At 40.3% G+C, this 23,800-nt stretch overlaps 1 protein-coding gene across 1 annotated transcript in view; it reads right to left on the bottom strand.

Moving 5' to 3' along the window:
- Positions 1-23,800, bottom strand: part of LOC109934367 (rasGAP-activating-like protein 1) — a 259,927-nt gene that overhangs the window by 13,120 nt on the left and 223,007 nt on the right. Inside the window, exons 16-17 of the mRNA XM_048611726.1 lie at positions 14,514-14,686; positions 7,470-7,607 (exon numbers count right to left, since the gene is read on the bottom strand). Coding sequence (XP_048467683.1) covers positions 7,470-7,607; positions 14,514-14,686 — 311 coding nt within the window. The remainder of the gene's footprint in view (positions 1-7,469; positions 7,608-14,513; positions 14,687-23,800) is intronic.

Genomic DNA, 23,800 nt, shown 5'->3' with positions numbered 1-23,800 from the left:
AAAAAAAAAGCATAGCACAAAAGGCAAAATGTATTGGTCTGGATTTCATTTTTCTCTAATCGTGACCAGCGCAGTTAAAGAAAAACTGGAGTTGATAAAAGTTACCTTTCATGATCTTGAGGCATCTCTTTCTTTTAAAACAAGCAACGAATCATTTTCCAGATATTGTCAGTTTTGGAATAGAGGAAGTGTGCCAGCCAACCTTGTACCCTACCAATACCAATGCGATAACCACCAGATAAACGGTCTTTAGCTGTTGGCAGCAGGATAGCTGTCGGTTGAGGCACATAAATAAAAGTAATCAAAGTGGAGGACTGAGGTCATGCATTGAAGTTGTTAAGCGCAATGTTGGATCCAAGAGGCTGTAAAGTGTCTAAGTGGGATATTATGTGTTCCTCCGGTTTATATTGATCTTTCTTGGAACACTAACAGGCCCAGATGGAATTGTTAGCATGGGGGCAAGCTACTATCAACCTTTTAGTTGCTTGCCATTTCAATAAACCACCTTGCTTCCACGTTCTGTTCTGGACCTGCTACAGTGTTCAAAGCTCAATGCAAGCTACAGAAAGATTTCTGCTTTGGCACTTTACATCTTCAAGGACTCAATATTGTGTTCAACAATTTCAGAGCCTGACCTTTGTCCTCCATTTTAATTACAATCACCCCCTCCCCACTGTGCCTTTTTGGCTTGGCTCTCAACACAACAGACACATTTGCTCATTTTCACACCTATAATTTACAACTATTTCATCTTTCCCTCTCCTTTACCACCATAAGAACTGTATTTGCCTTTTGCTCTGGGAACCTTCACCATCTTTTCGACTTGTTCCTACCACGTCCTCTATCTACAGTATGAAAATGACCACTTTCCAGTTCCTTTTGGTTCTGAAGAAGAGTCATTTCAGACTTCAAATATTCACTCTGTTTCGCTCTCTACAGATGTTGCCAGACCTACTGAGCTTTTGTGGGATTTTCTGTTTTCTTTTCAGGTTTTCCAGCATCCACAGTATTTTTCTTACATCTGAAGGTTTAAGGGGAACTGGGGATAGGTAGGAAGTGTTGACAGGATACGAGGGGTGACGGTTTTAGGGCCTAAAATTTTATAACACAACTGGGATGAGGTCCCAGAGAAATGAGGTGGGCTTCTAATCAACCTGCTTCTACACTCGCCACGACTGGGTTTACCCCAAGTGTCAATAGAATCCATTCTGCACTTACCTCCCAGAGTGAAGACTGGGCCATTCTGAGATGGAATGATCAGCAGTGCAAATCCTGCCCTAGGCTCCTTATTCCTTGCTGAAATTGGGTGTTAGTCTCAAAGTGACTGTAAACTTGAATTACCTCCAAAGAGGCAGAAGCCTGAAATTCAGGTCCTTCATTTTACTGAATTTCACCACTCTACTTGGCATTATGTAAGTACAGAAAGAAGCCAATTTGTTTAATGCCCCCAGGCCAGTTCTTTGAAAGAATACTCTTGAGAGTCTCCCACTTCCTTGCTCTTCCCCCATGGCCCTGGAAACATTCCCCGGCTCACAGTTTCTCTAACATGGAAAAGACAGAACTTCAGTCTTTAGAAAAGAGAAAGGGGCTGTGATCCTGATCATTAAAACACTGTATGAGGCAGTAACTAATTCTTCAGTTCGGATTCCAAATGAATAAAACTGGGTTAAAAGAAAAATGAACAAAACAATCCAGAAAGATTACTGATCGGAAGAAATTATGTTCTGTGGAGGAGTGTGAAATGAAGCAACATTCCCCTTCTCCAACAAAATAGGCCATGCTATTTTGATTGAGTTGTTAAAAATAAACTGCTACATAAATATTCTTCCTTCAAGACAATTATCTTACTTGTCCAGCCATACAGCTATAAAAATACACTATTAAATTTCTAATGAAACTCCCAATTATAGTCATTCTCTTCGTTAGAAAAATATCCTATCATCACAGCAGTTTAGAACACAGATGAAGGCCATTTAGTCCATTGTTCCTGGCACAAAACACTCGAAAACCAATGCTACATCTGTACTTGCCACAGACTTGTATCTTTTTCATTATTCATCAGGGGATGTGGACATTGCTGGCTGGTTGAGCATTTATTCATATCTCTAGTTGCCCTGGAGAAAGTGATGGAGAAATGCCTTCTTGAACTGCCACAGTCCATTTGGTGTAGGTTTGCCCACAATGCTGTTAGGGAAGGGTTTCCTGAACATTTGATCCAACGATACTGAAGGAACAGTAATATATTTCCAAACCAGAATGTCGGCAGCTTGGAGAGGAACTCATGGGTGATGGTGACAAGTATTCCATCACACTCCTGACATGTTCCTTGTAGATGGTGGACAGGCTTTGGGAAGTCAGGGGGTGTGTTACTTGCCATTGTATTCCTAGCCTCTGGCCTGCTCATGTAGCCACTGTGTTCATGTGGTTATTTTTATGGCAGTTCAGTTTCTATAGAATGGTTATCACCAGGATGATGATAGTGGGGATTCAGTAATGGTAATGTCATTGAATGTTGAGGGACAATGGTTGGACTCTCTCATCTTGGAGGTGATCATTGCTTGGCACTCATGTGACACAAAGGTCACTTGCTACTTATCAGCCCAAATTTGAATATTGTCTAGGTCTTGCTGCATATGAACATGGACCTCTTCAGTATCTGAGGAGTCATGCATGGTGCTGAACATTGTGCAAGCATCACTACTTCTGACCTTACGATGGAGGGAAGATATTGAAGCAGCTGAAGATAGTTAGGCCTAGGATACATTCTCAATGGCTCCTGTGGTGCAGTAGTGATGTCCCTACCTCCGAGCCAGGAGATCTGGGTTCAAGTCACACCTCTTCCTGTAGTTATGTAATAACATCGCTGAACAGTTTGATTCAGAAAGATAGCTCATCCTGAGGAACTCCTGCAGAGATGTTCTGGAGGCTGAGATGACTGATCTCAAACAACTAACCACCTTCATTTGGGCCAGGTATGAATCCAACCAGCTGAGAGTTTTCCCCCGATTCCCATTGACTCTAGTTTTTTATAGGATGCCTTGATACAATGCTCAGTTAATTTCAACCTTGAGGTCAAGGACAGTAACTCTCACTTCACCTCTGGAATTTAGATCTTTTGTCCATGTTACAGCCAAGGCTATAATGAGGTCAAGAGTCGACTTGCCATGGAAGAACCCAAACTGCGTATCGGTGAGCAAGATAATGCTAAGCAAATGTTGCTTGATAGCACCGCTGATGACCTCTTCTATCACCTTATTAATGATCAAGAGTAGACTGATTGGATGGTAATTAGTTGGAATTGTCCTGTTTTTCTTACAAGGACATACTTGTGCATTTTATGGTCAGGTAGATGCCAGTGTTGTTGTTGTACAGGAACAGCTTGGCTAGGGGAGCAGCAATTTCTGGAGCATGTCTTCAATACTATTATATGTTGTCAGGGCCCATCTCTCCTCAATTTTTTCGCAATAATTTTAAATCAATAGACCTTTGTTGATACCGACTCTAAAAAACAGGAAGAAAAAAATTTTCCCTCTTCACCCTATTAAAACAATTCAATTTCAAAATCTGTGTTAAATCTCCTTTCAGCTCTGTGTTTTTGATGGAAATTGGGAGCACATCTCAAGTCTGTAGTGACAGCTGTACTTAGTATGTTTAATTGATTCAACACAATGCTCAAGCATTGGCATTCTGAATATAGCCCTGTGAATATCTTAGAAACGTTTGTTATAAATATCAACAAGACTAAATGCATTTATTTGACCAACATTTTTTTAGAAAACTGCTTAAAGTTTATTGCATGTACGTCCTATTATGTTAATAGAAACTCAAATTAGAAATCTTAATTTTGGATCTGAACAGAAAATGTTTGAAATTAAGGAACAACTATCCACAAAAAATCATACTGAGTGTAGCCCCTTCAGCGTAAGGAAATATTCAAAAGGCACTTCACAGAAGCATTATTAGTTAAAATATGACACTGAGTCACATAAACAAGTATTAGATTAGATAACCAAAAGCTTAATCAAACAGGAGGTTTTAAGGACTATCATCATAAAGGAAAGCGAGGTAGAGAGATGGCTGGTGTAAGGAGGGAATTCCAAACCTTGGAGCCTAGGCAACTGAAAGCATGGCCAGCAATGATAGAACGATTGTGGTTGAGAATGTACAAATGGCTAAAACTGGGGGAAGACATATATATCAGAGAGTTGTGGAGTGGGAGCAGATTACAGAGAAAAGGAGGGTTTTGAAAACAAGGAGAAGAATTTTAAAGTCAAGCCTTTGTTTGACAGGGAGCCAATGTACATTAAATACCATAAGAGGGATAGAGGACGTACTTTGAGTTGAGCCGTGGAGAACCGAGCTTTGGCTGACCTCAAGTTAATGGAAGGTAGAAAGTGGGAGACCAGCCAGCAATGCATTATCAACTCTAGAGGTTACAGATGCTCAGAAGGGGGTTTCAGCAGCAGATGAGCTAAGACAGAGGTGTTGTTGAATGATTGTTACAGAGCTGGAAATGGCTGGTTTTAGTGACAGTGCTAAAATGAGGCTGGAAGCTCATGTCAGGGTCAAGTATTACATTATAATATGTTTGTTGAATTACAAGTATTAAAATCAGTAATCAAGTAGTTTTTCTAACAGCTACATTTAAAGCTTCTGCCCACAGTCTTTGTCATTTCCAATTGTGTAACCGTAGCAGCACAATATTACAAGTAAAATAAATGGATCTATACTCTTTTTTTAAAAAAATGCCTTCACCATTCAAATCAATATTTTCCCTGTGCCTTCTTTAACTGAGCACTTAAGGCATCATGAACTCTGAGCAGTTAGCAATAATTACACAATTAATTATAATAACAAATATTCATTTCTGAGAGCTGGGCAGCTTTTTATAGTTTGGTAAATTGCTGCTTTTTTTTATTAACCTATTTTTCTAATCCACCTGTTCAGAGATGTTATTACACATTCCTGGAGCAGGTGGGACTTGAACCTGGGCCTTCGAGTTCAGAGGCAGGGACACTATTACTGTGCCACAAAAGGCCCCCTCATTTGCCATTTATTAGTCATTGGGGCTCACCCAGAACATTTAGAGCCCAATCCCTGGCACCTGCCCTGGTTCTGTGAATAAACACACCATGAATTCAGATCTAGCTCGAGATTTGTTTGAACTGTCCATTGTGCTGAAGATGGGGCAACAATGGGAACCTAGCATTGGCTTCACCCTTGACCACATCATTGGCCATTGGAGAGCCGATGGCCGCAACTGGGGTGACAGTAACTGGAGGCCCAGGATCCTGAGTGATCCAGGCCAGAGGTAAGTGATGGCGGAATTGCTTTTGTAGGTGGGGGTCACAGGCTTTCGGGACTGTTGAGGGATTGATGTCGGCAGCAAGTTGCTTTTGGCAGCTCCATGCCTACTTCCCAATGCCAGGTTCCTCCATCAGGCACTGCATTTTTGAACAAGGGCCTCCCCCAGGGCAGACCATGAGCAGCCCACACAGGTTGGCTCTCAGGTTTACATTTTTTTAAATTTCAAAAATATACTTTATTTATAAAAAAATCTTTGCATGTGTACATTGTCACAAATGCAGTTCAATTTTGTACAGCTGCATATCAAGTAAACAAACAAAACATTAGACTTTGACTCTATCCAAAAAAACCAAAGATCTCTATTATACATACAATACTGATGTTTATATATATGAGAGATCCTGGGAGAATCCAACAACTGAACAGACCTCCATTTACCTTCAGCAGGAAGACCTCGGGCAATGGTCTTTCCCCAGTGTGCCTTGGTGACAGCTGCCCCAAGCTTTACTCTGTGCTCTACAGTCTGTTCCCTGGGTGACACACACTGAGCCAAACATCAAATGCACCTGGAAGACCATCAGCTTGGTGAAATATGCTCTTTGGTCCATCTGAAACTTGTTGGTTTTAACTTAAGAGTTAACCCTGACAGAGTGTTACAGAACGGCATGTAGATCCTGGACTACGTGCTGAGGAATGCACTAAAGCTTGGGGCAGCTGTCTCAGGTTTACCCCTTGGGGCGACAGACCCAGCCATCACTGTGTTAATGTTTATTATGATGGGATGACCTTAAGTGGTCTTTAATCGCCATGCAAGTGGGAAGTCAGACCATGGGTGGGAACATGACAGCTTGCTCCTTTGCCACCCTCCTGCTTGAGTAAGTGCTCTCTGTACGTCCAAATATGCCACAAGACAGATTCCGCCACAAGTCATCTTGTTTTAAATGTTTTAAGTACACAGTACAGAACAGATTTGCATTGATCCATGAATCAGTCAGGTGATGAGTGGCTCCCTGTAAACATTTCAGTCCTCAGCTGGGGGCAGGGAGTGGGGGATCACAGCGATGTGGTTGCTATCAGTTTGACAGATTACTCGTGGTTCCCGACGGCCAAGTGTACACATAAGAACAATAACCAGATCTGACTGTTTCCCACTGAGCTACTCCCAGGAGGTTTCCATCGCTCATACAAGCTGTCAGTCTCTGGCAGCTGCTCAGAGCTGCATTACTGTTCACAGCCAGGAATCTGGAAACAAATCAGAGGCTGTGGGAGGAAAAAAAAGCCCTAAGGTGACTCGTCACCCTCCTCCCCAAATAACTACATCTTTACATATTCATAACTGAAAGCAGATAGACAGAAAAGATCAAAGAGGTCAGCACTAAAAGCCCAGCAATTAGGCGTGGTGTTAATGAGTGAAGGTTTGCCTTTATTAACATTACATTAAAAGTACATTAAGATTACATTAACATTAATATGATAACTTGCATGACTCTGACCATTACTCACAATCCCTTCATATTCTTCTCATTCTCAAGCATGGGGTCACATTTCAGGCAGAGATGGGCAATGGTGGCCTAGTGATAATATCACTGGATTATTAATCTAGATGCTCCACATTAATGCTTTTGGGGACAGAGATTCAAATGCCATCACAGCAGCTAGTGAAATTTAAACTCCATGAATATATCCAGAAGCTAGTTTTAGTAATGACTTGACAACTGCCATCAATTGACATAATATCCATCTAGATCACTAAAGTCATTTAGAGAAGGAAATCTGTTCTCCTCACCTGGTCTGGCCTACGTGTGACTCCAGGTCCACAGCAATGTGGTTGACCTTTAACTGCCTTCTGAAATGGACCAGCAACTTTCCGAGTTCAAGGGCAATTAGGAACAAGCAACAAATACTGGCCATAACAGAGACACCTACATCCCATGAGAAAAATAAAGGAAAACTCTCGCTCTGTTGGCCCAAGTAAGACTGTTGCTATACTCTCTGCATTCTGCCTTACATCAAGGACTAAATGTTCACTTGGTATGGGGGGTGTGGTGGTGGTGGTTTGTGGGAAGCAGGAGTCAGTCTTATTTCTAAGCATCTGCAGGGGGGAGCAATGTTGAATATAATGTATTTCTTTCGAAGATGGAAGGAATTGAAAAATAACGTACCTTGCACTGGATGTACATAATGTGTAGCTGGGCCTCGTTGTCTTGGGTGATGATCTGCATCACATGGAGCTGCTGGAAGGCATTTTCATCCACTCGCTCAACCGCGCAGATACGCTGGACTGGAATAGATGACCGTACCTGACACATGTTACACAGTACATAAAACATAAGCAGATTCTTGAGTGAACTCAAAAGATTCTGATTCATCACCTCACAGCTCCCACTTCAGTGTGGGGGTGACATATTCTCAAAATAGTTTCAAATTCCAGCTGGAAAATGATAAGATTTTTAAAAAAAATAAATACAGAAAAAGAATTTGTCAATGCAAAGAGAAAAAAAGAATTTTTTGAACTAAATTTGGGAACCTGGATTGGTAAAATCACCTTATATCTGATAATAGTTGGGATTTAAAAAAGAGGGAAAAACAGAAAAATGTAATTTATGATTTTTTTTTAATCAACGTCCAATGAATACTGAATTGACAGAAACCAACACGAACAACATGCGTGATCACTCACAATAATAGATCACTGATTAACAAGGCAAAATAGGGAATTAGTAAATTAAACAATCAATCAACCAGCAAATTAAAAAATGAAGGCAGTAGACAGCAGTGCATTAATGGAAAGGGGCTGGCTATTTTTATGTTCATTTCACAGGATGTGGGCGTCACTGGCGAAGGCCCTAACCATCCTGGGTCAACCACGTTGCTGTGGGTCAGGAATCATATGTAGGCCAGGCCAGGTAAGCATGGCAAATTTCCTTCCCTAATGGACATTAGTGAACCAGATGGGCTATTTCAATGGTTTCATGATCACCATTAGACTCTTAATTGCAGATTTTTTTTTAGATATATGCATAGAATTCAAATTGCACCATCTGCTTTGGCAGGATTTGAACCCAGGTCCTCAGAAGACGAGCTGAGTTCCAGTATTAATAGCCGAGCAATAATACCACTGGGCCATTGCCTGCCTTGAAGGGGATTTATTTGCAGCAGGCCAGTGTCATGGAATAATCTTTGACCACAAGCATTTCATTCATATCAAGGTTCCATAGGGTTAAGGGCTTAGGAAATGCACCTGCTAGTTCTATCACAACGTGCTGCCATTTTCAGACCTTCAGCCTGTTTCCAGCTGGAAGACTTCAGATTAGAGATTCGGTGCCCCAGGATCCATTTTTAATGCTATATGCCCTCCTAATCTGTCCTCTGCCAGCTCATCTATGCTGAAACTGGGGAGGTGATGGCCTAGTGGTATTATCACTATACTATTAATCAAGACCCAGGGAACCTGGGCTCCAATCCTACCATGATAGACAATGGAATTTGAATTCAGTGAAAACCTTAAATTGAGAGTCCAGGGATGACTGAGAAACCGATGCCAATTGTTGGGAAGAACCCATATGATTCATTAATGTCCTTTAGGGAGGGAAGCTGCTGTCCTTACCTGGTCTGGCCCATATGTGACTCCAGACCCGTAGCAATGTGGTTGACTCTTAACTGCCCTCTGGGCAATTAGGGATGGGCAATAAATCTGGCACGGCCAGCAATATCCACATCTTGTGAATGAATAAAAAAAAAGTTCTGCTAGTTTTAAGACATTGCTTTACGATCATAAAACATAGATAATAAAATGTGACATAGCATCCATAGAGGGGCATTTGTAAAATGTTTTGTGCATTGCTTGTTGATCTCCTGCAGTATTGTACATGCACGTCAAGAGCGAATCTGGTTGGCAGATTGAATGAAGTGAAAAAGGTGGAATAATTGGACCAGGACAGGCAGCCAGAGTTCAGACCTTGTTTCATACATTCTGTCAAAGCTGTCCAGTTAGTTCTAGTGATAGTAGGAACTGCAGATGCTGGAGAATCTGAGATAACAAGGTGTAGAGCTGGATGAACACAGCAAGCCAAGCCTTCCTGCTCCTCTGATGCTGCTCGGCCTGCTGTGTTCATCCAGCTTTACACCTTGTTATCTCAGTTAGTTCTAGTGTTTGTTGCTATAACATGATCATTAGTTATTGTCCTAGATCAGATAATCCTGCTGACTACGTGTCAAATGAACCAGATGCAGACACGTTATTCCTTGGAGAAAACCAAGGAACTCATTAATTTTGTAGCTCAACACTCGACACTTTAAACAATCAATCTAGCTGATGACAAACAGCAAAGTTGCACTGATGAATCTTACACAAAGCAATGGTACAAGTTGAAAGTAGACCACTGATAGCTCATAATGAGCAGCCATAACTATCAGTTACTGGGGGATATGCAATATAATTCAATATAGTGAGAAGACTTAACATCAAAACAATATTTGTCTGAAAGAAAATGATCACATCAGCAAAGCCTCAAAAAATTATTCTAAACAAATGCAATGTAAAGTTAATTGGAGCTGGACTAGATGATGGACAGTTCCTGATGTAGGATCAAGAACCACCAATTCCTCATCTCCATTTCAGCAACAATATCCTCACAACTTTTGTTTTGAGACAGGTTGAATTTGGAACTTCCCTCTAAAAGTGCCCAAAACACTGATATTTGACAGAGTCACTGGAATGACATTCAATCCCCAAAATGATTGGGTTATAGTTGGGTCAAATGTTCAAACGTTAATGAATCTCAGACCCAACCTCAAATCTGCCACTTCCTGGGTTCACCGAAGCAGCAAGGAATGGGCAGCCAATTTACTCTCAGGAACTGGGTTGCCAATTTATTTGTTTGAATGAGGCTGGCAGTCTAAGATTTCACCTGCTTTGCAGGATTAAGAATGGCCATAAGGTCTCAGAAAATCCAGCAGCTGAACCTCGTGGGAACAGACTTTCATCCCTGACAGCACCAGTTGGACCTCTGTGTGGGATCCCAGACATAACAGCTGCCTTCCAGCCTGCTTTGGAGCCCTCCCCACTCCAAAGTCTTCCCCTCTCCAGAGCCCACAAGGCTCCAAATCCTCCCTGTCAAACCCAAAGTGTGCCACATGCATTATGAACACCTTATCTACTTGCTGTGCTACCTTCAGGGATTTGTGGAAATGCACACCAAGGTTCTTCTGATCTTCAGTACTTTCCAGGGTCCTACCATTCATAGTGTCATTGAGACGTTGTCAGGCCTCCCGAAGTACATTACCTCACATTGTTCCATGTTCATTCTGATGTTCTGATACTCATATTCTGATGTATTCATAAACAGACAGTTGCATTACTCTTCATCTGTGGAGTTGTTGATACAAACCTTAACCCATGATTATGGGAAGCTAAATGACAAGAACTGACACTGATTCTAATTTCATTTTGTAATATTTATTCTACATAATAGCTCCAAATTCCCTTGAGAATTTTGACAGGTCATAATCCCAGCTAGAGTTTGCTTAATAAAAACCAAAAGAACTGCGGATGCTGTAAATCAGGAACAAAAACAAAGTTGCTGGAAAAGCTCAGCAGGTCTGGCATCATCAGTGGAGGAGAAAACAGAGTTAACGTTTTGGGTCCGGTGACCCTTCCTCAAAACTGATGGTGGCTGGGAAAACGTCAGTTTATATGCAGAAAATAGGGAGGTGGGTGGGGTAGGGAGTAAACGATAGGATAGAGCCTAAAGAGAGAGAAAGACAGTTGGACAAAGGAGTTGCTAACGATCAGGTTGGGAGGGTGAATAGTTGTTAATGGGGACTGTTAGTGACTAACAACAGGGGGTGTGTAATGGCAGGCTATGTGGTAACAAGGCCTGGTGTGTGGAGTGGGGGGCTGGGACATGGGAGAGTTTAGGCCCTAAAATTATTGAACTCAATATTGAGTCCGGAGAGCTGTAGGGTCCCCAAGCGGAAAATGAGGTATTGTTCCTCCAGCTTGCATTGGGCTTCACTGGAACACTGTAGCAAGCCGGAGTCAGAGATGTTGGCCAGGGAGCAGGGTGGTGCATTGAAGTGGCAGGCAACAGGTAGTTCAGGGTTTTTTTTGCGAGCAGAACGTAGATGTTCTGCGAAGCGGTCGCCAAGTCTACGCTTCGTTTCCCCAGTGTAGAGGAGACCACATTGTGAGCAGCAAATGCAGTAGACTAGATTCTTGGAAGTGCAGGTGAAGTGTTGCTTCACCTGGAAGGTATGTTTGGGCCCTTGGATTCTGGGTAGGGAGGAGGTAAATGCGCAGGTGTTGCACCTTCGCCGGTTACAGGGGAAGGTGCCGTAGGGCTGTGGGGAGGTGTTGGTGGTGAAGGAAGTATGGACCAGGGTGTCCTGGAAGGAACGGTCCCTGCGGAAGGCGGACAAGGGAGGGGAGGGGAATATGTGTCTGGTGGTGGCATCTTGCTGGAGGTGGCGGAAATGGCGTCTGATGATCTTCTGGATGTGGATGCTGGTGGGATGGTAGGTGAGGATAAGGGGAACCCTATCGCTGTTGCATGAGGGAAGAGAAGGGGTGAGGGCAGAAGTGTGGGAGATGGGTCGGACCCGATTGAGGGCCCTGTCGACAACGGAGCTGGGGAATCCTCGGTTGAGGAAGAATGTGGACATTTTGAAGGGTCCCTTGTCAAAGTTGGCCTCATCTGAACATATGCGACAGAGACGGAGGAACTGAGAGAATGGGATGGAGTCTTTACAGGAAGTGGGGTGTGAGGATGTATAGTCCAGGTAGCTGTGGGAGTCGGTGGGTTTGTAATGGATATTAGTGGCACTAGCAACTCCTCTGTCTGTCCAATTGTCTTTCTCTCTCTTTGGGCTCTATCCTATCGTTTACTCCCTATGCCACCCACCTCCCTATTTTCTGCATATAAACTGATGTTTTCCCAGCCACCATCAGTTCTGAGGAAGGGTCACTGGACCCGAAACGTTAACTCTGTTTTCTCCTCCACAGATGCTGCCAGACCTGCTGAGCTTTTCCAGCAACTTTGTTTTTGTTCTGGAGTTTGCTTAAACTTACTGAACCATGACAGGGATCCAGTTTCATTCGGGACTTCTCGCACTGCCCTGAAATGAAGACGGCTAATGGCCAAATACAAGGATTTCCTAAAACAAGAGTTTCCTGGTTCACCACAGTACACTAAAACAGAAGATACATATTAATCTCCAGAGGGATTGCTGTCTACCCTCAGTGACTGGTGAAAGGGGTAAGGGAAGTCACCTGGAGCCATTTATAGGAGGTCTCTTCTTTAGGGACCTGATAAACCTTTCTCCTAGTGATCAGGATTTTCTCACCTTTAAGGTGTAGGTGCTGAAGAAGCATCAGTACTGATGGAATTGCTTTGCTTGACAGGCTACCCTTGGTCAAATGCACAAACTCCAATAACTCAGGCAGGATCTGGTAAGAAGCGTTCTTGCATAACACCTGGGATTGCTGTGTGTGCATTTATGAGCACAATATATGCAAGAACGTTAATCTCTTCCCCCTTTTAAATAAATTGCTTTCAACATCCTTCAATGAGTAACAGTTATATCCGTAAGTGAAAAGTGAATTATTAGCTTCATGATTTTACCTTAAAAAATAATTCATTATTTATGTTTATGGCAATACTTGATCATGCTGCTGTCTCTCTATGTCAGGACTTTTCTTTATTCGTACTGAAGATCTTGCATACTTTAGAAATTACTGTGAAGAAATTATTCAAGTATCTGAATACCACCTGGTATGTCAATGGATGAACTAGCCCATGTATTGTAAGTGGATTAACAGCATGATTAAATCAACGCGGAAATGTGCAAAACAAAAATAATCCAAACAAGTCTGTAATAATAATTCATTAATTGCTTAGTTCAATTGTTTCATGTATTGTACTATAACCTGCAGACTCAGGATTGAATGGAACAATCCTTTGAAATGAAATGAATGGCTCTTATTAATTTGCAGAAAACCTGGGCGGACAGTTAGTGAACACAAAATCACAAAGCTATGTTGCTTTGTTCTCACCAATATTAGAACCATTGTACTTTGGATGAAGCAAATCTCATTCATTCCTTTGAACTCAATATAAAACTGCTGTTGTCCTCTTTGAAAAGTAGTTTCCAGCCTAATCAACAACAATATCTCTTAAGATTGTTGTGACTGCAAAATTGGTAAAAATTCAATTTCCCTGCCATTATGAATTGCAGGAAATATCTTTCTACAAAACAACCTTAAATTATTAACTGTTTTAAGAATTATGTTCAAGCCTTTATTTTGTCAATAAAATCTTATTTTGTTTCTTGTTTCTACCTTTCATCGTCTTCAATGGAAGTATAGTTTACAAAAACTGAATATGTACACTTCCACTGCAATCTTTTCCCGGAATTAAATAGCAATGAGGTGTGATACATTTACTCAACATGAATCACACAGTTCAGATTGGAACTCTCTGCACATGAGAGCTATTGACCAACATTCCATGGGGCCCCACATTAATGTGTCAACGCTGCACTGCTCTGCTGCCTCCTTTGTACCAGAAATATGAATTAGATTGTCAAATCTGTGAAGGAATGAACGGTTTCGCTTTATATGTCAGATATCAGTGTTGGAACATGATTATTCTTTGAATTATTTCTGGCACTCTTCATGAAAATAACACAAGGAGTTACTTATTACTTGGGTCTTGAATCATTCTTTCAATGTTGAGCATGACTATAAACCAGAAACAGGTTCTCTCCCCAATCCCCCCAGGATAAGTTTCTTTTAAATGAATTTAACAATCCTATGTATTAAGACTTGAGCACTATATCATTAATGAAGAGGATTGGTATATAATCTCCTCTGGGAGATTTAGGATAGACAAGAAGGATTTTTGATAAGTCTAGTTCTGGGACGGTGTTCAGACTGCTTATGGGCTGAGATCAGAATGCAAGTGCTGCACATCTTAATTGTGCCAATTCAGTTTGGGAATATGGAAAGTTAAACCAATTAAGATTATTATGTTTCAAGACTAGAAATGGTAGCCATGAATCAGAATTCCATAAGAAGCCTAATTTTATACAGATGTCTTGGGCTGGACACCACTTTTATCTTTTCAAAGAGGCCAGCAGCTGCTTTATATGAAGGTCCAAACCTATGAATTAGATATCCATATTACCAGGAAAAATAATGCTCTCACCTGCCAATCTGGAGTCTTGGCATATGACAGGGTTTCACTGCTTAGCCAGAAATAGCGTTTCTTGAAGGTGAAACGAGTGACAAGGTTGACTCCCTCTGCTTTCCGCTTGTGTAAATACCCTTCTTTAATGGTAACTGATGGGTGGAACACTACTCGTTGTTGAAGTTCAGTCACTTGAAACAGAAAAGATACAGTACATGATCTGTGGTGCCTTATATATGCTTTCAATTCTCCAGAGTCTGGAGAGAACCATTAATTTAAGAAACAAGATGGATAATTCCAATGTGCTATGCCTTGGTATAATGGAAATTCCTTGCAATCTAGTGCATTCCCAGCCATGAGTTTCCATCTATTGTGGATATTTCCAGCCAATGCTAAAGACCCAAAAAACTGGAAGTGCTGCTGCAAGAATCGTTGCTTCCAAGAACTGCAAACTGGTTCAAAACATAGTATAAATTTCTAAATGCTGTCAATACTATTAATGGAATTATCCAGGCACTGGGATTTAGATTAATCCTTAATTTAGGGATTCAGCATGGTCTAACTTAAATCGCTTTCAATTTCCCCAATTTTTCACAGGTTTATTTTGTTTATTCAAATGTCACTGGCTTGGCCAGCATTTATTATCCATCCCTAATTGCCCAGAGGGCAGTTAAGTGCCAACCATTGCTGTGGGTCTGGAGTCATACGTAGGTCAAACCAGTTAAGAATTCCCTTCCCTAAACGACATTAATGACATTAGGACGTGGGATTTTCCCTCTAACATTAGACAATGGCTTCATGATCATCATTAGATTCCAGACATTTACTGAATTCAAATTCTACCATTTGCCACCTGCTGAGCTTTTCCAGCAACTTCTGCTTTTGGTCCTGATTTACAGCATCCACAATTCTTTTGCTTTTTATCAGGTAGCTTAGGTGGATAGAGAAGCAGTGAATATTTCATGATAACAATTTTTAATCAGTCCTGATATAAATTAAATATTAATGGTTTATGAGCAAGTAAAATTTATACTTGTCGTGTCTCACTCAGCTAGAACCAAATTTGATCATTTCGGTTAAAATATGAACTTAAAATACAAATATAAATGTATTTCACTGGGAAAATAAGCACTTCATCTAAATAAGATTTGTTTGTCATTTCAAATGTCACTGCTAACGTTTCCTGCATGTTTACAGGCCTATGAAAATTAAAAATATTCCCACACGTGGGAAGGTGGTGCTTGAAGATTCTGTTGGATGGGTTGTTTGGAGATTTATGCACTCCTTCCAATGCCACAACTTCACCTCTGCATTTTCCTAGCCAAATCCTTGAATACATTTGGAACCTTCTCGAATCAGTATTCAAATGTGGTCAGTCACAAGCAAAGTCACCTATCAGTTGGCACAGATACTTGTCCTCTTCAAGGATGCTTGCAGTCCTCTAGGGACTCTCCTGTGAGACTGGGTTCTGTGCGAAGCAGTGACTTTGGGATCCTGATGTCAGGCCAACAGATGACTTATCCACCCAGTGGACCTGATTTAGAGTGATTGGCAGACCAATGCTGGATAATACAGACAGCACAGTGACTCAATGTTTAGTACTGCAGTCTCACAGTACCAGGGACCCAGGATCATTTCCAGAATTGATAACTGTCTGTATGGAGTTTGCACGTTCTCCCTGTGTCAGCATGAGTTTCCGCTGGGTGCTCCAGTTTCCTTCCACAGTCTAAAGTTGTGAATGTTAGGTGGATTGGTCATGCTGTACTGCCCAGATGTGCAGGCTAGGTGGGTCAGCCATGGTGGGATGCTCTTGGAGCTCGGTGCAGACCCAATGGACTGTGTGGCCTCCTTCTGCACAGTAGGGATTTTATAAACATGGTTTGGCAGGTAAATTATTGCTCCTGGGATATGCACACGCACACCTCTCTACACGTTTTACTTTCTGGGCCAAGCCATTTAGATCAGTTAATCACTTCTAATTTGACATTTGTTACCAGCAGTGATGCTGACTGGATGTGGAAACATTTGCTCATTTACCAGCAGAGGGTGTATGACTTTGCAAGTGAAAAATTAAAAGTAATATTTACGCTTGATGCAGCATGCAGGGCTGTCAAGAGCTTTACCAACAAAGCGAATAGCCTGCACAGTCAAACAGAATGATTTGTAATACACTGTCACAAAGACAAATGTTATGTGTTCAGTGTCTAGCTCCTCAGTTACATCCTCAGCACTACCTTTCTAGAGCTGAAACAAGGATTGTGTCACTGAGCATGCTAACTGAAGCATGTAAATATTCTATTAAAAAATTACCAATTGTTTAATCAATTCCTCAAATACAAAAGTTGCCTTTATAACAAAATCACATATGAACATGACATGTTATGCCAAATAGAATATGAAGACATGAGATTAGAGTTGGAAGCTATTATGACTAATTATTCAAATGCCATTCAATAGAAAACAACTGGTTCCCGTTTTGCAGTGAAATGAGCCATAAACAAGCCAGCGAATTTTTAATGTCTGCCACTCTGAAGGCCCACTAATTAAAATAATAGAGTTTTGAGCCTGTTTTTGAGCAACCTTGTAAGGTTCTTTTAAGAATTTCGGGTTAAGTGATTCAATATTTGCCACAACTTGGACAAACTGCCAATGTACTTATAAAAATGTACTTATAAAAAGTCCAACAGCCAGAGTAAAAACCAGAATTGCATTTTTAAGCAGGTACCTATCTATTTCAGGTGGGTAAACTGCTCAGCCATTTATAACCCTGCTTGAAAATTGCATTAGCCTAGCCTTACGTGTCAATGGGGCACCCCAACTTTCAGAAAGGAGGGAGTGACCCAGAAGATGAAAATTGTCTTCTCACCTTTGTGCCTTTGGACAACATTTCTTCTGACAGTCCGATGAAACAGTGACTCACAGCCAACAAGTTTTTTTGTCAGCACTCTTATTGAAACAGGGATAATGGGCACTTGTAATCAAATTTCAGTCAATCTACTTGGAGTTTATCATTCAGCTTCCTATTTGGAGGCTCTGTTTGATTAGCGTTTCAAGACACTCCCAGATGCAGATTATGGCTTGAGGTGTGATGTTTCATTCTCAGTGGTTATGTTTATTGAAAGTCTTTACATCCCATGATGTGAAACCTACAGAGCTAATTATTGCCAACATCCATAGACTTCCCTCATCAAAATGGTTGATCCAAAGTACGTCAGAATCACCTCTGCTCTGCCTCACAGAAAAACGTGTTCCTTTGTAGATGTTTTCATGCCAAGTTTGTATGTCGCCAGTTCTAAACCTAATGGAAACCAGCAACCAGTGAGGTTACTGCTTCTCTCACCAACTTGCCAGCTGCTTCATAACTCCTCTCAGGCCATAGAGTCATAGACTCATACAGCATAGAAACGGGCGTATAGTCTACCATATCTATGCTAACCAACAAACACCAAACTACACTAATCCTATTTATCTGTGCTTGGTCCATAGCCCATCCTGACCTGACATTTTAAGTGCTTGTCCAGATGCTTCTTAAATGTTGCGAGAGTACCTGCTTCCATCACCCTGTCAGGCAGCATGTTCAATTTAATTGAGATTTTTCACCACAGGAACACATCGCGGTGAATCTTCTCTGCACCCTTTCCAGTACAATCACATCTTTCTGATAATAGGGTGACCAGAAGTGCATCAGTATTCCATCTGTGGCCTAACAATGTTTTATAAAGTTGTAACGAGACTTCCTTGCTTCTCTATTCTATGCCCTGGCTAACGAAGGGAAGCATCTCTTACACCTTCTTCACCACCCTGTCTACTTATGCTGACACCTTCAGGGATCTGTGGACTTGTATACCAAAGTCCCATTGTTCCTCAGCACTTCCTAGGGACCTACCATTCATTGTGTATATCCTTCCCTTATTAGATCTCCCAAAATGCACCACCTCACACTTATCAGGATTAAGTTCCAACAGCATTTGTTCTGCCCAATTTACCAGCTGATCAATATCAGAGTACAGCCTGAGACCATCCTCCTCACTATCAATAGCACCACCAATTTTCATGTCATCTGCAAACTTACTAATTATATCATCTACGTTTCCATTCAATCACATCACATCATGTCAGATTTATTCTATCTGAATCCTGAGGATTGGCCATTTGCCACACAAGTGCACATGGAAAACTTCATTGCAAAACTGTCAGAGAGACCAAAAGCAAAAAAAACCCCACAGTTCATGCATTTCCAGTCTTCACGGAGTTACTCTGTTAGTGCTGAACAAGCAGATCAATGTGGTTGCAATTGATAGTTGTCTACATGGAAGCTATCTCCATGTGTTATGTGTAATGTAACCCAGGGCACTCATGGTGCACTGAAACTATTCTCCTGTAACCAAGACAACAGCTCAAATGTTAGGATAGTAGTGAGTCAACATTAGCCACAGCTCTGGAGAAAAGCCTCATGCCATTTTCCCCCTTTTAACTCTCTGTCCTGATAATACTGTAATGAACTAAAGGCATAGCAGCAATTATTGTGAGACACCAGGAAATCAAGTATCTGTATTTGGAATACCAAATCTCCTTGGCAACCTGCAATCCAGCAATAAGTTCTGTCTCAGTGTATATCACCAGATATCACAAGATATAAAGAAACTAATCCACAAATGCAATCAACTGATGAATTTTCAATGCAGTTACCAATATCCAGAAAGTGTCAATAATCCCCAGCATACTTAGGCTTGTTACTCAATCCACTGTGTATATGGTGTCCTGTTAAAATGTCCAAGGTCAATAAACTGAAATTAGAATGGAAAATACACTTCAGGTCAGCCAGTATTTGAAAGAAAATGCAGTAGAATCCCTCACCAGGACTGATGTTTGATGTCCAGCCTCTGCTGAAGGGTTAACAGATCTTTTCTATTCTGACTGGCCAGCAGTCAATTTATTAAAGCAGTTTTATAACTGCTCCAGGTCTCTAGAATCCATAGCTTTTCTATATACATTATTCTTTTGTCATTCAGAGACTTAAATCCTCCATTACCTGCACTAGAATGAATATATATGGAACAGGCAGGTGACTGCACACTGTCCATCTTTAAATTTAGGATGACTGTCTGGTGAGACAGATGTTGGAAGTGGCTGTCGTTGAAATGTGATCTGTTCTGTCCAATGACAGCTACCACTTTAACCTGAATATTTACCATAACAATTATTCCATTTTAAAGGTCAGCGTTTTCCTGAAAAACTGAATGAGAACATATGCAAGCAGGAGGGCTTGTCGGAAATTAATTCAAATACACAGCCATTACTTTTCTGTATCAGTGCCATAGTGTAACAGCTTTTTAGGGGGAAAGAGTCTAACATGAAACAGGGGAGAAATTACTTGTGATATCTGAGCAGGAAATCAGGAGTGGCTTATTCACTAATTGTGAAAAGAACTTGCATATTATCAAGCTCTTATGAAATGGCACTAAAGAAAAAACATTCCTGTAGCATTGGAGGATAGAGCAGCAACATACAATGATGATTTATTACTGAGAATATGCAAATATATAAAATGAATTCGTCCAATCAGCTCATCAAAGCTGTCTACTACTCCAACTCTCCTACCAATAATCTCCTTCTCAATGGAACTGTTGCAAAGCTGAAGCTAAATGTTGGTAGTTGAGATCATGAAATCCACCTTGAGCTGCAGCTGTGAATTTAAATAAAATCTGAATTTGAATACCGTGTATGTGAGGTAGCCATAGAGAATAAACTCAGCAGATGAATCTCATTTGATTCAAACGAAGTTTCAGTGTTAAATGCTTCCTGACACACAAATAATTGTTCACTTTTTCTAAAAAAAAAGGTTTCAGAGCTGTTTTCAAGTGTTTAGTGTGCTACAGAGAGTTTTATTGGAAATGTAATGTAATCTTTAACAATTTCTAACCTACGAGAATGAGGTATTCATGTTATATTCAATGGGGATTTTCACAGCCAGTTTCAGGCAGATTACAACATCTTAAAAATCTTTTGAAAAGAACAAGCTTACAATTGCTTTATATGTCACACACAGATGTAACCTACTTCTCATGTAGATAAAATGTTGTAGGTTGGTTACCACACAGGGTGTTTCTTCCTTTAAATTGATAAATACTCTTATGTTTGCAATATTTTATTTAAAAGATACTTAAGTATGTTTATGGAATAAAACAAAACTGAAACCATTCAGTCTTTGGCGCATAATTACAGTTATCATTGTAGGAATAAAGTGAAACCGTGCTTCATACTTTAAGAGTTTCAAAGAATGAGCAACTTCTAAAATTTTTACAGGTTGTGACAAGGTGGATGCAGACAGAATGTTTCTTCTGGCTGGTGAATTTAGAAATAGTGGAAATAGTTTCAGAATAAGGCATAAACCATTTAACTCTGAGATGAGGCAGGATTTTTTCATTGAGAGAATGGTGCATTTTTGGAATTCTATAACTTTCTAGATACTAATGACATCATGCGATAGGGGATAATTTGGGAAAATAGAGCTGAGATAGATGATCATCCATGATCTAATTGAATGGCAGAATGACTCAATGGGCTGAATAGCCTGCTACTGTTCCAATGTTTCTATAATTATTTTCCACAAAGTCAATAAGTGTCCTCATAAGCAAAACATTGCATGTTGACAAATAGCAATAGCTCAATAATTCACTCTCTGTTGCAAATAATAATTATGACAATTGTGTTGCATTTTATGTCTCAATGTAATAATATAATCCCTATATTGTGGTTATTAATATTCAATATTCTGTAGTGCACCCTTTAAATAGACAGACCTAGAAGTTCCTGGAAAGTTCTGACAAAATTATGGTGTAAGAGGAGAGCTGCAGCATTTTCAACGTAGAAATTCACATGTAACTGATTTACAAAGATTTCAAGCCAAAACATCGTTACATTTTCTTAGCATGTCCTTGTTTGTTAAATGAGTCCAGATTTCTCTCAAAACCATTCCAATTGTTAATCACTCAATTCCTTACAGCTGTCTAAAACTAATCCTTCAAAACCTTGTAGCCTCCTACTTGACTGTTTTGGCACAGCTGAAAGTGTGAGAGTGCATTCAATTTAGAAAAATAGAAAAGTACAAAAGTGGAATCTTTTTAAAAGGTCTAAAACCTATGAGTATTGATGTTCAGAGTGATTTGGATATGCTCATACAAGGAAACCGGAAATTTAGCTTGCGTTTACTGCAAACAATTAAGAAGGCAAATGGTGTCTTGGCCATTATCGCAAAGAGATTGAAGTACAAGAATAAGACAGGGTTTTGATGTGAATGCAACTTTACCTGCGTTTGAGTAAATAGTCTCAAGATAATTTCATGGAATAAATGAACTATCCAGTGATGACAGGCTGAGAAAACTGGACCTCCACTGTCAAGAGTTTAGAAGGATGAGAGGTGACCTCATTGGACATGTCAAAATTCTAAAGGAATCTGACAAGGTAACACTGAAAGTTTGTATCCTCTGGTCAGAGAATCTAAAACACTGGAGAACAGTCTCAGGGTAAAGGGCCGATCATTTAGGATCAAGATGAAGAGAAAATACTTCAGTCAAAGGATTATGAATCTTTGGAGTTCTCAACCTTGGAAGGTTGTAGATGCTCTATCACTGACTACAGTTACTTGGGATACATAAATGTCTGGCCTCTCATTAAATCAAAGGGTATAGGAGCAGTCAGGAAAGTGGAGTAAAGACCATGTTCATCCACAATCAGATTGAATTCACAGCAAGCTCAATGGGTCACACACAGTATTCCTGCTCCTATCTATTGAGTTCATACATTCTTGTGTCCAGCTATTAAGTGTTCAATATATTTATAATAGATTTTCACTTGCATTACCAAGGAATGTTCTTCACTGAAGGCAAAGAGCAATCGATTGTCAAATTATTTTGCCTAAATCATCCCTATACTCCAGGAAATGAACCTTGTAATTTTTCTTTGCATTACTCCACTTTGTTAAGGGAAAAAGCCAAGCAGAGAACATAAAATTGAGGTGTTGAATGCAATTGACAATAACATGCAGAGAGACAAGAATCACATATAAGTATCAAGTAATCAGATATTGTAGCTCAAGCAGCACCATTCAATCTCCTAAGGTTTCAGCAATTATTTCAGGGCTCCTGGAACCACGTGCCAATTAACAATGCAGTAAGAAATGATATTCAACACATTGCTATGAAAGAATTTTTTAAAGGTGCACAAATTGCATATTTTCAAGATGTTTCTGATGTTACATTTTATCATTTCTTTGAAATGAGCAGAGAAGTCAAGCTAGGAGTTAAAGTAGGTGTAAGTTCAATGTTTATGTCATTTTGCATATAATTTTATAGTTGGGAAGGCAATTGCCTAATGGTATTATACCTGGACTGTTAATCCAGGGACCCAGGTAATGTTTTGGGGTTTGAATCCTGGCACAGCAGATGGTGGAATTTGAATTCAATTAAAATCTGAAATTAAGAGTCTAATGATGACCATGAATCCATTGTTAATTGTCAGAAAAACTCACCTGGTTCACTTTTGCCCTTTAAGGAAGGAAACTGCCATCCTTACCTGGTCTGACCTGTGTGAGACTCCAGACTTAATGTGATATGGTTAACTCTTAACTGCACTCTCAGCAATTGGGAAGGATGATAATGACTGGTCTAGCCATTGACACCCGCATCCCATGAATGAATAATAAAAAAATTACTCTTATAGATTAAAATTTAATAGTAGAAAATGCAATCAAAGCATTTTGAAGTCTAGTCTACTTAAAAACTTGGGGCTGTGTTGTTTTAAGAAGTAAATAGCTAAGGTAAGGTGATTAAAATGCTGGGCTTCAGTCATTGCCAGAACACATAAAACAAATAGGATTTTCAGAAGTTTACTTACATCTGTTTGAGAGAATCAAAATAATAGAGATGAGGTCATAAAAGCAACACATGGCCTTACTTAGCTGGAAAGGTGGGGTGGAATTTTCCCCTCCCTATTATGGAGGAATATTGTGACAAAATACACTTAAAATGAAAAACTTTATTCTCAAAGTCAAGAAAAATTCTCCTGATCAGCTCCTCAAATAGTGTTTTCAGAATCCATGCATCTGCACCTTTTTAAAAACCCAACTCACTCTATTTCCATCCCCAGTTCAATTCTGCTCTGCTTTACCAAGGAACTAGGGGAGGTGTCAGTTCCTTGCAGGTGAAACAGAACAGGTACCTGATGGGTGCAGCTAACCAAATACCTCTCCAGGGCAGTGCGCTTCTTCTGTACAAGGTCTCTGCACACTCCATGAGCACCATCCT

This window comes from Rhincodon typus, chromosome 24 (assembly GCF_021869965.1).
Source record: "Rhincodon typus isolate 14 chromosome 24, sRhiTyp1.1, whole genome shotgun sequence".
Taxonomy (NCBI): Eukaryota; Metazoa; Chordata; class Chondrichthyes; order Orectolobiformes; family Rhincodontidae; genus Rhincodon; species Rhincodon typus.
This window is presented reverse-complemented; position numbering and strand designations above follow the sequence as displayed.